Source organism: Temnothorax curvispinosus, unplaced genomic scaffold, assembly GCF_003070985.1.
Source record: "Temnothorax curvispinosus isolate PA1 unplaced genomic scaffold, ASM307098v1 QBEX01013556.1, whole genome shotgun sequence".
NCBI lineage: Eukaryota > Metazoa > Arthropoda > Insecta > Hymenoptera > Formicidae > Temnothorax > Temnothorax curvispinosus.
This window is the reverse complement of record NW_020223336.1, coordinates 333,113-351,224: the sequence shown is the minus strand read 5'-3', so window position 1 is coordinate 351,224 and position 18,112 is coordinate 333,113. Positions and strand designations below refer to the sequence as shown.

The following is an 18,112-nucleotide window of genomic DNA, read 5'->3' as shown; positions in this document are numbered from 1 at the left end:
TCATTGTTTCGACAAGAAGAGAGGCAGACTATACATTCGGATGGGATTTCAGATTAACGTAAATTCGATCGATAAAGGGACTCCGGGTGTTTAACTGGCGCAAAGTTTTTCAATCAACCGTGTAATCCACGTGTTCGATTGTTACACGGTTTTCGAAGCGCGCGCAGAGGCATTCGGCGTCAAATATTTATCTTCTCTTATCGAGAGAGTACAATTTTGCCACTTAAATATTCCAAAAAATGTGTCAGATCGCGCTAAAAATTTCTATTATCGAGGAGCGACACCTTTCGTGAGAGTCTGCGACATTTTACCCTGTAATCGTACTCGCGTGAAAAATGTGCCGCACCGTCATTCCTGAATTTTTCGGATCTCTCACGTGCTTTTCATGTCAAATATTCCTACATTTAGTAATAAATAAATTGCTCGATTGAGCTAAGAATGTCGTGCAGCTGGTACAACGAATTGCTGGAGATCCCACGCACGAAATCGTTTCTCGACACCGGCGAACGTATAAGATATAAAGAGAAGCGGGACTATTTCTTTTTACAATTCTTTTTACAACTCTGCGATTAATCGAAAAATAATTGCTTTTGCTAATAGATCGCTTAAATAACGGGGTAAATGGGCGAAATGGAGTTGGCGGAGGAGATGCCGTGTGCCACTTGTTGTTCCGACCAGCCACAGAGAACTAGAACGTTTTAATTAGTGTGTGCACGTGTCTAGTAACGAAGTTGTCCCGTCGTTTAACAGGTGCGCGTATACATGCGTGCGTATGTATGTGTGTGCCCGTGATAGGCATTGACATTTCTCTGCGTTCCCCGCTGCGCTACACAGTGAAAAAGTTCGCAAATGCACCACCGAGACGTAGGCGATGCCTACGGTGGAATTTACCCGTTTATAGTTAGACAGAGTAATTATCGTAAGATATAAGGACACTCAGCGTTTTATGTGCAGTTATTTTATGCATCGTTTACGAGATGCTACACTTTACAGAGTAAAGACGATATAGTCGCATTAAATAGGCTTTAAAATAGTGGTGTAACTTGAGTATGAAATCTTGGTACACATAAATTCTTGTATACAATTTTCTTATCTTGATGCAATAAACTTGAAATCTTTATTTATCAAACTATAATAGAAATAGCTGAAAGAAATTTGCGTTGCACACTTTCCTTTTAATATTTAGTATATTTAATATTTCTTACAGTATGATATACTATTATTAGGACCAATGGCTGAATTTTTCCCATTCACTCAATCAACTTTCTTTTTGATTGATCAAAGGATCCGCAAGATAAATATTTTTGATACAAATACCTTTAATTATTATTATCCAATATATTCGACCAGCGAGGAGTTTTCGCAGGACACATGACGTGCGAGACGCGTTAATGAACTGTCACAGCGCAATTTCGGGCGATGGCGAAACGGCACATTATTTCCGCTATTGCAAATGGAAGCGGCAGTCCAGCAGGGGGTGCGGCAATGCTTTGCGAGTCGCGGAATTTTTGCAACTCGTTAATACCAATGTTCCACGACAAACGAAACACGCACGTATGTTCGCGGGCGTTCGTTTTAATATGTTAATGCGCGAGTGAAATGAATTTTATTGCGCGATCGCGGCCGCACAGATTTACATCGTACAAAACGACGTCCGTTTATATTAGCTCTGGGCAAATTGACGGCGGTAATCGCATGACATTGTGATTGGAGATTGTCAACGTGTCAGTAAATGGGTGTTCTCGAAACGTTTATTTGTCGCATTTGCGCGCGATCATCGCGCTGTCAGTAGCAATTAATCACTTCGCTCGGCCAGATTCGGGCGGGCCATTTTGCTGCATCATAATTGTAAGAGAATTTGCTCGCATTCCCTCGCAATAATCGTCACATCGCTACATAAATGCATTTTGCCTTTAAAATGTTTTCCTGTAATCCTGATGCAAATGTATTTGAAAGAAGAAATGCAAGACATATGTAAAGGAGATATTATAGCTCTTTTAAAAAATATAGAATTGCCACAAAATTATTAGATGTCCAGATCTATGCATACAGAGTTTCTGGATTATTTATATCTTTATTTATATCTGGGGTGGGTTTCCCAGCTAATTTGAAATCGCCCTTTTCTGGACGAAAATTCAATTGAATAGTCATCTTTTCTATATATTTTAATATTTAACGAACGTTCCTCCGATAAATTCTATAATTAAGTTAATGAAAATCGATAGCTGCAAAGAAAAAAAAAGTCGTTATAAAATTCCCTGTTTTATTCACTTCTTTATCGATTAAATTTACAAATTTAAACATGTACTTATTAGCTTGTAAAGTGTAATTAGTTTATTTATAGATGCTTGATTCGTTTCCCATGTTAGTTAGATTACAAAAATAGCTAGAATAATACCAGGGATTCCGCTAATTTACAGTACAATGAATGCATGTTAATCAATAAGATACTATCTCTTTTTACGCGGTGTATGCCATATCGAACGATGTCGATGACAATTATCGTGCCACGCCATTAGTATGAAAAGGAGATGGATATATATAATCGCTCGTTGGAATTTCTCTGAACCAAGGACGTGTACTTTTCATTCGGCTTATTGTTCCGCTCTTTTCGCGTGTCGGGAGAACGAGGATTTATAATTATCGCCACCGCGGTGTTTTATCAAAGCGCGTCCTCGCCGATATTGACTGCCCGTTAGTCTATCACCGTTAAATCCATTAATTGACGCTAAGTAGGTTGGACGAGCAGCGCTGCAACAAGATGAAATAAAGTTGTCCCGCGTAAACTGTGATCCTCGTAGTTGTTTTTTCCCCTCTTCGGCTTGCTTTCTCTCGTCGTCGTCGTTCTCGTGCCATTACGAATCATTCATGCTGATCGTTAACTGTCACCGTCGGCTTATTAATTCCAACGTGTCAACCAATATCGTCGATAAATCATATTTCCTCTCGTTATTCGATTAGTGAGCTCTGCGCGGTTAATTAACGACCATCGAGTTATCGAAGAAAAAGAATTGGACAGATCCGAGAAAATCATATAAAGCCGAAACGTGCCAGTGATTACGATATGTAATTCGCGAGAGGTGCAATTCAAATTGTTTCTTCTCACTACGTTTCGTGATAATTAAAACAGATGGTGTGAAAAATTTAGGTCAAATAATCGCTTCTCATTATGACTAGCTTTATATTGGTGATAAAATGTCAAATATATATTTATAATATTCTTAATTAAAAAATTTCATAGATGAGCGAATTAAAAATTTCATCAATAAAGCCTACTATATCTATAATGAATAAATTTTTGATAGATTAAATAGATTATATTTTAGATTGAAGTTAAATCCGCTTATTTTTATCTATCTATAATACGTAATATAAAAAAAATTTTTAATAAATTTATTATATTCGATGGATGTAAAATAGGTATAAATTAGTTTTATGCAGAGATTACCATTACAAAGTTTTGTAATGTGCGATAATGTAATAACTTTCGTATTTTTTAATACCAATTTATCGTGCACAACTTTGCAAGTTTTGAACATTATTTTATGATTAATTAAAATATGCACATTAAAGCTGTATGAAAGTAATTATATCGTGCGCATAAGAGACCAAGTTTTTCTTCTTCTTTAAGAGAAAATTTATCTTCGTTATTATTTTTGTACGTATGTGTAAGAGTGAGACACTAAATGAATTTGTTGAAAAGCCGATGCAAACGTTTTTCGGGAGGAAAGTTAAGTAACGATGAAAAAGAATTTCAAATAAATTGCAGATAAATGACTATCCACAAAGCAGTAAAGAAATGTAGGCAGAAGAGATATTTTTGTATCATTCGATTCTTAGGTTCTTTCAATTCATCGATCAAATGCCTTAAAATTCGAAATACTTTCAACGTCTAATCAAACATATCGTAAAATAAAGAGATGTAGAACAATATGTAATTTAAATAATGAAAATATAATAAAATATGGAAACATTACAAAAGAAATTTTCATTTTGTTTCTTCATTATTATAGACTTTATTATTATATTTTGCACAAAATATTTAAACCATATAAAAATGACACAAAGTTGTAATATTAAAATTTAAAATAAGTATAAAAATAGTTATTTCATTGTTACATCTCGTATATACTTTCGCGAAAAAAAGTGTGTGGATTTTGTGTTCTCTCGCTCACTTCGCAGTTATTGCAGTCATTTTCTTAATTACATTATTTTTATTTTTTGCTTTTCTTCAGACAGAAGAACCAACGGCACGAAATAACTCTGCTTGTACTTTGAAACTTGTTTCCTCATGGCGTAACAAAATTCGAGAAGACAAGAAGCCCGGTTGGCTTTCAATAGAACGCTGAAAGCGGAGAAAAGGAGAAAACACCGATAAGGGGGAAAGGGATCGGAATCTTTGTCGTGTCTATCTCGATAGTTGAGGGTTATTCCTTGAACTCGTGTACCTATTCCGATACTGATGCACTTTCAATCCGCCATTAAGAGCCATATCGAACGAGACAAACAAAATAGCTCGATCGTATTTTTGTAATTTTAAGGCTACCCTTTTTTCATAAAAGAAAAGAAATTCTGCAGTAAAAATTTTTTGCCGATTTTACGATAATATAATTGCAACAAGTAGAAAATGAGACACGGCAGGTAAATTAAAAGGCTGTAATCATCTTGATGTATCATTTTTGAGATTATCATCCAATTTAATGATATTCGACTTTAACCATCCGCAGGATAGTTCTATTCTATTCTTTTGCTCCGCTCTTATAAACAGAACGAAATTCCAGACGGTCGGAAATTCCATCAGTTCTGGAATGCAGAAGACGAGGTGGAGATACGTGCAGTTTGCTATGTAAGACAGTTGTACTCGGTTTTTATATCTTAAGACATGAACTGTATCATATTCATTCTGCAACTTGGAAGTAATGCTTTTCCATGAAAATAATTTTTTTATTATATCTTGACCTGCTGCGTAAAATATTAATAAAAAAAGGTTTAATACACATTTCTCTCCTTAAATATAGGTAGCGCAAAATTAATTAAAAGTATTTTCAATTGCTTGTTTAAAATGTCTTTCGATATATCTCTCGGATGATGTATGGGGGTTATTAGAAAAAGTTAAAAAAATATATTCTACATTCAAGGAGTTATTACAAGCATTGCAACCTCTACATTTTTATAAAGAAAAAATTGATTAAACATTAATCAAAAAACTTAATTATCCGTTCCAATACATATGCATATTCTTGCAGATTCTACGCAACGAGTTATGCATGCATCTGGTGCAGGTCGATTGCGCTCGCGACTCGCTTTGCAACGTTCGGAACGCAATTAAGTCCGCCAAACTCGCGGCAAGAACCTCGCGAAATCGCGCGAGTAAAAACGTTGTTCTCTGCTCTCGACAAATATCGCGGCGATCTGTCAAGTACAGAAGGTGAACAATTAAACGGAACGGGCGTACAATCGGATTTTCGCGAAATTGTAACGGAAAGCGCCACAGCGAAATCGCGCAACTCTCTTTCTGCGGCCATGTATGCGTTGCATTATGTACATGCGTATAAATTATAGCTCAGCGCGATTAATAATTGCCGCTCAACTGTCAAACACGTGGCCATAAAATTTTCAATTTCGTTTAAAAGTCAATTTCAATTGAAAAAAAAAAAAAAAAATCATTACGCATGCTTTATAATTATCGGGCAAATCATGTAACTTAACGAGTTTTATACACAAATGCTGTTAAATGCTTTTCATTATCGAGAAATTAATAAATGGGTACAATCGTCTATTTTCTTGAAAATGCGATATTGACAATCTTACGATTATTCGTTAAAATTTGATAATGCCGGAAATAAATTTTAACATTTTATGCACAAATAATCAACTCACAAAAGTAATTCGATTTTTAATAATTAATTCTAATTTCTTTTTATAAATTTCAAATATTCAGTATTTTTTTGCAAAATGTGATAAGAATATATGCATTAAGGAAACTTGTTTAATAATACATATGATTAGAGAAACATTCTATATAAAATTATTAGCGATTGTATATAAAGCTAGAAAACAATTTTTTGTCGATAAAACCTGGATATCTACCTATTTGTTTCTGACATTTGATGTCTCGATATATTTCAGATTTTTTCTGATAAACCACTCTATTTAGGGTAATAAATCAGTAAAAGACTTTATAGATTTTTCTCCCCTTCCCCCTGCAGAGTAAGTGGTTATCTCGTTCCAACAATAGAGAAGTCTAAAAATGGCCTAGCTAATAAATGACTGATTTCATTGTATAGTTTTGAATAGTTGGTTTTGACGTGAATCGACCGCAATCAATTATGCTTGCGTGAATGGTAGTCGGCAACATCGTTACCTAGTTGCAACAGGGCGCAGCTACTATATGTGAAGAGCTCCGTTTATGAGCGTACGTCGCCGATATGCGTTCCGGTACGTAAGTAATTAGATACCCCGTGACGGGCGATCGCCAGTGTTAAAGCAAAGTGGATGGGTATCGTGCGTATGCACAAAGTGTTACATTGGATATCTCTACGAGAGTAACGCTTGCGATTACGTTTGCTGTCAGACGACACGATCACATCGACGATGTTCTGGCTAAATGCTGAATTATTATTTTATTGTCTCCCTTTCTAAATGGTTACTCCTAAATTAAGGTTTTGTTAACGGATGCAGCTAGACAATATAAGTATGAAAAATTGCTTTAAACTTTTTCCGTTTTTAGAATTTAGCTTGAGTAACCTGAGTAACCTCATAATAAATCTTGAACAGATCAGATATCTTGTAATTATTGAAACTTCGTATTAAATTATAAAATTTTCTTAACATTGCGCAATATATATTTCTAACGTGTTTTTATATTGTATATATGAATTGATAAGCATGCCTCGATGGATCGTAAAGTAGTACGGTTAAAGTGTTAACGTGTCCACAAATTTTTTATCGACAAACGATTTACTATGTATAATATCGAAATCAGATAATAATAACTTTCATAGTTAAGTAACAATTTTCGAGCACGTTATAGTTTTACTGCAAACTAATACGAGCTTAACGAGAAAATGCTATTTTACGCGGTTTCATGCAAGTTTCTATTTCGAGTTGATGTAATATTTCACTGAAGTATCCGTAAAGTTCACTGTGTATCGCGCAACAATGATATAACGGTGACGGATAACCGCATAGAATACAACATGAAATTGCGATAACAGCTTCTCATTAAATCGTTATTGCGCAAATGTGACGTTTAAACAACGGTTGAATAACGCGGTGGCAAAAATACAGTTGTGCCATTGTAGATTCAATTAGTCCTATACATCGATTGCTAAGGCGAAACATATTGAACGATCGTATAAATCAGCTCCACGTCGAGATCGACGCGTGATTGATGAATACGTTAGATAAGCCGTGCCATAAATCTTGTGACACAATTATATCTTTCAGTTAATCAATGCGGCAGGATCGCCCTGATCATTCTTTATAAATACGACAAAATTGACACACATTTGACATTGATAAAGTTACATAGCCACGAAATATTTATAAAATCTATGTACACAATTCCATCAAATGTGAAATATCGTCACGTAATAGCGGCTAAAAATCCGCGTCTCTCTCTCTCTCTCTCTCTCTCTCTCTCTCTCTGTTCGCGATGTCAACCTTGTCAAGACTTTAAGTTTGTGCAAAGCGAAAACTTTCGCCGTGGGAATCCCTATTTCACGATTCCGTTATGCGGAATCTATTTCTGCCTGAATGAAGGCACACTGCGAATTTCCAGCTCTTGGTATCCATTATGCTAAAACAGAAATCCCGGTGTAACGTCTGAAATATCGTTGCGGTTTAAGCACATTGTACATCACAAGGCAACTCCTTTACAATTCAATTGCGTTATTCACCGGGCTAGCCGCTAAATTGAATAATTACCATCAGTTTTTAGGCGTAACATGCAAACGTAATTAACGTCGCCGCGAAATCGTTCTCACGGGTTTTGCGGTAGCCCCGTTATTTCGCGAGTGTTCACGAATCGCGAAACGTTTTTCATCGCAACGACCGCTATGTGTTACTTCGTTAATGCGCGCGTAAACATTACAAACGGAAATTAGATTTTCAATATCACGATATGGCAAATATCAATCGCACTACACGTCATAGATTGCTATTTTTATTTGTTTGCTTTTTATTTCAGAATATACATATATTTATATGAATAAAAAATTAAAAGGAAAAATTTAATAATAGAATTCTAATTACTCTTTCATTGAATTTTGTGGGTTTCCGTGTCGTCAATTATGTTGACATTTAACATATATTAAGTTAGTAACATTAACTGATGGCTGACTTATCGTCATGTCATATCTCATACTCTAACTACTCTAATGGAGTCAAAAGTCGAATTTCCCAGATAACTCCACTCGGTTCTGCCAATTTACACTCCTCTCGCCTCCCCCTGTTTCGACATTATTTGAATTGGATTGCTATCTCGTTAAATGACATTGCCTTCAAACGCGCATTCGCCTCGATCTTGTCTTTCGCGCTTTTGTCTTCGCGGCGCGCTAATGCAAATTCGTCCTGCGGGCGTTTACATTCATCTTACATAAATTTTCCACCTGGTTTCCCGTAGAATTTGAAACAAGCACCATCTGCGAATTGCTACTCAGACTGGATTTGTCTCTTTTTAACTGCAGTCAGCATTCAGAATCGTGAACATTCCATCATTTGCCACAGGCAGGATCTGTTAAAATCTTCCGAAAGGGTTTGATAATATAATTCTAGGAAATTATTCTTCCGCATTTTCACATACGTAACGCTTTTTAAATTACATTTCACTTGACTTAAAAGAGAGTGTGTATTACTGAATTCTTCCAGATTATAATCTTTTATAATTAAGAGGAAAATTCATTACAAATTTTACAGGACCAAAAACATATACATATATCACAATAAACATTTAAAATAAGAAAGAATTATCTTAACTCGGTAGGAAATACAAGTTTTATAATTAAAAGTTCAAACTTTTTTTATTTAATTTCTTGATTTTTTTCACGAAATAAGGATAAAATCTGATGAAAAAAAAACATTAATTACACGCTGCTTATTTGAGCAAGAAATATGAACAGTCTCTCTGTGTAATCCCGTATCAATTATGGTTCTCTCTCCTTATTTAACGAAAGACTCGTTTTCTTTGCGTAGGCACGACACTTAAAAAAGTTCACCGAAGGGACATGACTTGGGAAAATATCAAGTACATTATGCCGGCGGAAAGGGTTGGAGTCTCTCGATCACCCGATTTATACACCGGCTTATATCGCAACGACACGTTACGGTTCATAGATAATCTCGTAGGCCCTCGCTTCCCACCTTCTCAAACGTTTGCCACCGCAAATTGCTGCCTTTGTTTTCTCTTGCCCCTCTGTGTACCTAGCCGACAGCCCTTCTAACGCCCACCAAAATTACGCTATCGAATTAGACGCGTGGCTCTGGACCCGCGGGGCGTTTGGAACCGACAAAGTTCCGCGGCTCCCTCCCCCTTCTGTATATCCCGTCGGAGTGCACGTTATCGATTCTCTGAAAATAACTTGGGTCGACTGGAGCCTCGAGAAAATCGAGTCCCTTTCCCGCTGCCTCGGCTCGAAACATGATGAAATATAAGAATAGGATATAAGGAGTAAATATAAGAATCCGACGCAGAGCAAACAGTGTATCGATACGCGATCCACATGTTAGAGGGGGACTCTACTTCATGTTCTTTATCTTCCAATCGGTCACTAACGGAGGGCTTTTTCATGTCTTGTTAAACATAATTACAGGATAACATATATTGAAGATTCCCCTCGAGATTGTCAGTTTAGCTTTAAGAATAAATATTATAAACAATACGACAATTCTTATTCCTTAGATAATTAAACTTTCTTCCTTGAGAAACATTTGTTTTTTTTTTGTATTTTCTAATCAATCTGTCAATTATCTTATTAAAGTGTTCGCCGTTTAACGTGCACCATAAACTTAAAAAATCAACTATCTATAGATATATATATAATTATAATTTAATATAAAAATCTATTTCTACAATACTTATTAATTTGCAAATGTTCATTAGTTTCATATACCATATTTTTTATTCTTACTTTTTATAACTTTCTGCTATTTTCACTTAACTATTTTTATCTTATTGCCTCTTTCATTTACTTTACGGAAAATGTTTCGTAATCGTTTTAATGCAACGTGATTTTCGGTCGATTTGTATGTAAATCTATCTTAAACGATAAGCCAAAATTATATTCCGCAATTGTACTTATTATTTTTATTAGCTAGAAAATTCAGTCGTGTCACAGAAAATTTCACTGTGAATCGTCACGGATCGTCACGGGTGTTCGATCGGGTATTCATGCGAGTCAGAGCGACTAGCTGTACGTTGCCAATCTCTAAGTGATTGTTGGCTTCGCTTCAATCTTGAGAAAGCCAAGGTACATTTACCACCTCTCTTTCCAATCCCCCCAGCACCACCTGTTGAGAGAGAAAAGTCTCGAGGCTCGTCGGTGCTTGAGTGTCAGTTACTCGAGATTGTGTCGGGATATGACGTACAGGGTGCTTCAAAGTTTCTCGGCTCTATCATAAGAATCTTCTTTAGAGACAGATATATAGAATGGAAATTATATTAATAAATTGACAATGCTGAAAAATCTAGATCTTGTTAAACTACTTGTAATGAATTAACAAACTTTCGTTATCATGTGAGAGAAGAATAGTAGCGTTCTTTATAATATTAATTTTTAAGGTTTATTTCAACACCCATTAAATATTATGCAGTAATACTTTAATTATATCGCGGTATATATTCTAACAAGGAAATATTTAACGAGAAAATTTTTAAAGGATTACACTTGCAGTCGTGCACTTGAACGCGAGAGGCGAGGGGAGCGGTCTTGTGAAAGCTCTTGTAAAATAATCCATAAGTCATGGGAGAGATCTGCGTCCGACAATGGAATAGCATATTAGAGCTTAACGCTGGATCGAGTTCTTATGCGAAAAGAAAATGTTTCCGTATTAGGAGTTTGAATTTTAAGATGTCGTTTTCGTGCAGCGGATATAAAAAAAGAAATGTGCCAGTAGGTGGAAAAAGATCAGAATATGAATACAATATATAGTACATCTAAACGCACACACCATATTTGACTTCAACGTTAATTAAGTTGGAAATGTTAATTTAGTGAGACATAATTTCATGAATTCACGAGTTCTCTCTTAGAAAATTGCGTAATCCCCATAATTCCGAAGATTATTTCTATAAAGCTTCATTGAAGTACGTTCGTCATTGAAGTACGAACGTCACGACTTCATTCCGATATCGAATATTACGCTTTCACGTCGAGAAGTTCATTTAGAGATTTGTCGATAGACCGTTTCAAGAGAGTGATTAGAAAAAGATTACGGCGAAATGAGTCTTTTCTGTCTCCACCCTCGCGTGCGGTTTTCTCTTTCATGTTGATAGCTTCATTTCCGCTATGCTGTTTGCGGTTTGAATAACCTTCAAAGGTAAACGAGCGGGATTTATTGGTTGTCGAAATCAAAAAATCTCCCAGTTTTTTTCGCTGATTCTTACTGTTTTGAACGATACCTTGATTATTTAAAGCATTAAAATCAAATTTATTCTTATAATTTTAGGCAGATTTTTTCTATTTAAAAATACTTTAGATTTTTAAAGGTGTTGAAAATACTTATTTAGCGAGTTTATCGCAATTAAAAAGATTATTCAGTTGTTTTAATAATTTATTTTAATAATCTTAAAAATATTAAATGAAATAATAATTAAAAATATATATTGACTATCAATAACAGAAAAAAGAAATCTTTATATTCGCAATAAAAATGTTTCTCAAAGCTGTGTAAATGTAAGAAAAATTATTATATTTCAATACGTAACATCTCAAGTAAAAGTAGGTATATTTACACACGTATCTATTTCCTAGAATAAAAATTTCTCAAATCGAGCAAATTTCTCAGATCAACGATCCAACTAAATCTTATATTCGCACAACGAATTTGAGTAAGGATTCGCCATCCACGCCGGTAAGCTTGATATGTCAAAGGGAGTTAATCGTTCCGAAAATTTGCGTCGACGTTTCATTCAATTTGCGCAGCCATCTAGATTACGCCAGCAAAATCGTGATCCAAGGATATTCCCCGAAGAGAGAGGATCTTTTTCGACCCTTTGCCTTACTTTCTTCCATCATCCACCAAATCTCAGATGTGAAGCGCGCGGTACTATTTAAATAGTAGATTCCAATCATGCATACGACTTTTACATTTAATTTACGTACTTCTTACTTAATAAGTGACAAATCCAATTATAATTGTAATTATAATTATTAAGTCTATGGCAGTAACTTTTGGATTACTGATTTTTAAACAAATAAAAAAGCGCAATGAATGATTCAAAGTAATGATTTTTTTGGTAAAAAATATAAAATTTGCAAATATGCAACAGCAAAAATTTTTTTCATATTTTAAATATGGATTTATCACGTAAAATCAAACATGGTGCAAGTTAAAAGAAATATCCTTCGAGCCATGCAATATTTCGACGTATCTGAGCGTATATTGAACAGGTCGAACATAAATCCGCGAATAAAATTTATTTACTAGATAGCGATGCAATGTTTATTTTATACGCATACTTTATATTTACAGGCTTCGAGCGTACAGGCTTTTTTTACGACATGTGCACATTCTATTATATGAATTATTCATCGATAAATTGCTCCTTTTAATGAAGTTGTCGTGTTTTTGAAAGTAAAGGATTTTCGCATTCCCGCAAAAGAATTATGAAACTGATAATTTAATAAAATTTCGCACTTGGATAGCATTTATATAGAGGGTATCGCAAAATTCATCAAATGTTCTTGCAGCCGCATATAGTAGGATAAATTTGAAATTAATTTTGTATTAATAAAAATTTTATTTAAAATAGTCTATCAGTTAAGTATACATATATAAATAAATTTGTAAGTAGATTATTATTTCTCAAATTAAATTTTTATTAAAGTATTAAATTTTAATAAGGTAAATTATTTTTATTGAAGATGAGAAAAAAGAAAAGAAAAAGCAAATAAAATTCAATTCCTTTTTGTATCTATTGCATGCTATAAAATTAAATTTAATGTACCTCGAATATCGCATTGATCTGTACTACCATTTTTGTTCGTAGATTTCCTAACATGATGGAATTTTCGATACGTTCATTGATCCAATTTGATCGAAATGCGACAGCAGAGGGATGAAATTTCGGTAGTCGTACGCGTGATTTCCTCAGATTTGATGAGAATTTCCGGAGAGGTAGTCGATACCACCAATCGGGAAGAGAAAGAATTTTCCTCTGAAAAGATTTTCCCTCGCGCGGATCTTTCGAAGGGTCTTAGGCCGAAGCGTTACTTAACTGAATATCGACTATATACCTGCACGTCCCTAAGGGAGAAATAATCACAGAGGAATTATTCTTCCGGCCCACTTTCATTGCCGTAAATATTTCACCCAGGGGAACGATCAGCAATGTCGTGAATAATCTGGGCCAAGGTTCGTCGGCCGTTAATCTTGAATTCTGAACCGATTTCCTGTACAGAGTTTCCTGTTCAGAATAATCGATTTTTTGGGTTTTAACGAATTTTTTTGGTTAATTCCGAGTTGATTCTTTCAGCGAGAATATGAGAGAGATTGATACCACTTTCTTGAAATCTTTAAGATATAATTTTAAATATATCACTTAATTTTATCTTATGTTAAAATTCTATCAAAGTATGTTTGTTTTAAATATTTTTTAGAGAAAAGTTCTTTAAGGTATGCGGCATAAAAATCGAAATTATTCTGATGTGAGAGCGTGTAGTGCATATAAATCCTGTATATTTGTTTTTCAGAATTGTTTGTAAATGAGGGGTTCACTGGCAGCTTATTCAGACCTCCTATTAAAAATAATTTTTTTTTAGTTAAACGAAATAAGCGCAATATTTTTTTCTTATGGATTTGGAGGGCGCATAAATAGCGCATGCGCATGCGCTATTTATGCAATATTATATAATTTATTCGTTAAATTTTGATAAAATAGGGGGCGGGGGATTAGCTAGGCAGATATTATAGTGTCCAAGTGATTAAAGCGCTCATTCTACTCGGTATTGTTCATTCGCAATAGGCGAGCGGAATTCCCCTTTTTCCAAACGTGTAAATCCAGGCCATTGATGAATACAACGCGCTTCCGATTGAAGTTCGACCAAAACGAATGAAGTTCGATCATCGAAACAGAAAACACGAATTATCGCGCTGATTCGCGGCCGGCGATGAAGAGTCCGGTTGACGGACCACTTCCGCTTACGTCGCGAAAAAATCGAGCCTATTTTTTTCTCTTCCCCGGGTTAATCAAATCGACCTCGGAATGTGAAACGGGCAATTCTCCGTACCTATGTAATGAATCGTCGAGTGGTAGGTACTCGGTATGCGGCTGCGCGAAATCTCGATAAAAGACGTCGGGGGCTCTTTGTTTTTCCCCGGGCTCGATCTCTCGCTCTCGCCCGCGTTCGCTCTCCCTCTCGCTGTCTCCCAAGCACGGCAGAATCGTCTGGTGCCTCTAATGGAGTTCCTAGCACAATAGCGGCATTGTATAGTCTCCCTGCAAGCCTGTCAGGCCTCTCTCCGTCCGTTCTCGGCTGGTTCACTCGCCGGAGAACGCTTCGACCGTGCCGGAGGAGAGAGAGAACGCGTCGCCGTGCCTACCGCCTACTCCTGGTAACCGCTATCGGCGTAAATACAATATCGGACGATAGCTTCGCCGGGTATTCAATCGCGCGACAGAGAGCAACCGCCGTTGGCGTATAATATCGACCGCCGGCGGTTCACTGGCGACGAGGAAATTACGGATTTTCCGCGGCGATCACCTTAGAACCTCGTCGATCGCGGGTTTCTTCCTCAGCCGGATCAGCGACGTTCTTTCACTACTGACGAGTAAAGATCGCAGGAGCGCGAGCACCCTCTTCGTCCGACAGTCCGACTAAACAGCATTCCTCTACTGCCCAGTGTGAACGAACATGCGTTGTAATAATCAATTATTTTGTTCAACAACTGTGGAACCGCATCTACTCTGTCTAATGACGTTCTTTCATTACTAACAAATGCGAATCAATAGTGCGGATCAGTTATTCATTCGACGGCCGCAATTGCGTCGCAAACTGGATCCTGATTACATATACTCTTTCATTCTGCTAGCCAACGTATGTACTATGTACGCTGCATATAATGTCGCATATACGTCTACTCGCTGAATTTAATCGTTGCGTAGCGGGGGATTTTGCCACGTTAAATGCCCTCTCCTGCATTCATTCGTACGCACAGCGTGGACTCGGCTCCGGACGAATCTCTCTTCGCTTTCGACACGTTCGCGCTCGGTTTAATCCCCATTTGTTCCCGCTACGCTGATACTTATATCGGTTTATATATTTTTTTTCTGTCATCGTAAAACTGACGTAATACGGATTAATCGGGAATGTTTGTATGTCACGTCGAACGTGCGTTTGTCGAGTGGACGTGCAACGGCTCAACGAACGAATGTCCCCGAGATGGATTAGCGACGGTATTACCGAAATGTCGTTACTCGCAGCTTTATGGTGCGTTTGACACGAATATTTAATGATACTACTAGCGCGATATATAACGTCAGTATTATAATTTAAACAATTTCTTTCTTTAAAAAATTATTAAAAATAAAAATAATTTCATGTTCTATTTTCCCGACTTCTGTGACATACACAGTTGGAAAAAAAAACTAATTAAAAGCATAATAACCCGATGTAAAAAATTTACCTTCATGCGATTTTGTCGCGTATTTTTATATTTCAAACAAAACAGCAGCAATGTACCATGGATATTAAAATCACGTTATTTTACGATTTCAATGAAAATATGCGTAATATTGGAATGGAAGAAACAGAAAGAGCCGCATTCAAGTTGAAAGCAATTTCGATCACATATTCCTAAAGATATTATTCGACCTTTGCGTGCTTATACACAATTGTTTAGAAACCATATTCAGTTAAGGTACATGTGCTTTCGTCCCGCGTGCATAACATTGCAGTGGAATTCACGAAAACCAGAACATTCCCTGAAAGTTAGTCGCGAATTTGCGGGAAGGAGTGGCAGCAGCGAACGTATAACACACACGGAAATACGCGCGCGTACACACACACACACACACACACGTGTATATACGTAAACGTGTTCCGACTATGTGACTGTACGTTGCAATTATTAAGCACCTACCCGCCAAACTCTTTGATTCATATGTTCGTTTATTAGCGGGTACGCGGAGTTTCTCGACAAGCTTCGAAACTTTGTGCATTCGCCAAGTACTTGCGCGTAAGTTTATTCGCTAAAGATTTTATCTGACCCGAATTAGGAATCCTTAGGAAGTTTACGGTATTTCGCGATGCGAAAAGTTCGTCTTAGTTGGCGCGAGCTTTGATAAACTCGTCGTAATAATATTCCCTTTCTCTCTTTTTCTCCGTATTTCTCGCTTTCCTTCCTTCTCTCTCTCTCTGTCTCTCTCTTTCTCTGTTTGACTACGACGTTCATGCTTGTTTTCTACAGCGAGAGTGGACATTTTAATTAGCGGAGCGTGACACGAAGCGCAATGCGAGGGAATAATACAGAATTGCGCGGAAGAGTTCATGCGCGCCTCATTACGGCTCCAAGCGCGATCTCTCGCGCGTTATTTCGCGAAGCGTTTAATAAAACACACCGACCGGTCTATGGACCTGCGTGCGTGCGTGAAATCGAACACGCGTGTAGTGTTCACCGTATATAATGTTACGTATATTGTCGCGTGCGCGAGACATTACTCGATCGCGCGAACGTGACCCGGTGTTTAAATATGAGCCTGGTGTTTAAATTCATTCGCATCCCTCCTCTCTTTTATAGCGATACTCCTGCGTTTGTGCGGCTGGTAACTGATTCCGGTGACTTGCGCGCGGAATGCAATCGAGCGGATGCAAAGGTAATTTAATCATTTTGAAAAAAAATTTACTTGATCCGACTTCGGTCAGTAATTTGAATAACCGATATTATTCGAATTTCGCCCATGTCGATATGTGTACAGAATACAGATATGTGTACAGAATACAGAAATTACGTAAATGGAGATCCTAGAGATTCTCCTGTAAAAAATTACTGTATATATGATTACTGTAAATAATACACTGCAGTTATTAACTACAGGCTAACTATATGTATAATTTGACTAGTAGAAGTTGGTAAATTTAATTCTTGCGGAATGCAAAGCAATAACGCATTCTTTTCTCTAGGAAGAACTTCGGAAACTTCTAAAGTTTCTTTTCTAAACTTCTCTTCTCAGACTTTATATTGGAGCGCACGTTTTCTTCCGAGAAAGCTGTCCGATTAAAATCAGGTAATCTTCTAAATTGCAAACAATTTCAGGCACAAATGAATTGATAAAACTCCCAGAAGGGGACAAGCAAAGTGGGGGATTCGAACCGACGTAAAAAAAAAGCGCACGGAATACGCACATTTCGGGTTGCAAGGTATTAGATGCGGTTAAAGCGGCAAAGGTCAGTCCACGTCCTTCGTATTAGTTATTTTTACCGACAAGATACCCGATATTAAAATAGAAATAGAATAATAACGTACGCCACGGCCGATCGTATAATATAATCATGGGTTTCTAATATCGGATGCTTCGGGACTTACGGAGTTACGGCGTTCACAGGGAACCGTGCAGGAATGTAATTAAATGATTGCAATGAACGATATAATAGCGCTTCAAAATAGCTTGCTGCGTCTGACCTGCTTAACATTCCTATAAGCCCCGCTCGTGCGAAAGTTGTTTACGAAGTGGAGCGAGTCCTCGTCACATTGATTGCTCAATATCGAGTCAGGTCGGCAATCCAGACGATCGTCAATCGGATAGGTCCAAAAAGGATTTAATTTTTTTTAATGATTTAAATTTATATAGTGCATTTTGTAAGATTTTCCATTTTGTTGCAATATGTAAATGATTAAATCGATCAATTTACTTTCTCCCTTTAACTCTTTTAAAAAAATATAATATGTATTA

The 18,112-nt window shown here is 36.6% G+C and overlaps 1 protein-coding gene across 6 annotated transcripts in view; it reads left to right on the top strand.

Moving 5' to 3' along the window:
• Positions 1 to 18,112, top strand: part of LOC112463680 — a 123,739-nt gene that overhangs the window by 7,594 nt on the left and 98,033 nt on the right. For 4 of the 6 annotated variants that reach the window (XM_025030186.1, XM_025030185.1, XM_025030187.1 and 1 more), the window contains exon 1: positions 16,999 to 17,035. The exons of the other annotated variants lie outside the window; for them this stretch is intronic. In XM_025030186.1, the coding sequence (XP_024885954.1) occupies positions 17,014 to 17,035 (22 nt within the window). In that variant the 5' untranslated portion in view covers positions 16,999 to 17,013. Of the gene's footprint in view, positions 1 to 16,998; positions 17,036 to 18,112 lie in introns of those variants that run through there. 6 annotated transcript variants of the gene reach the window in all.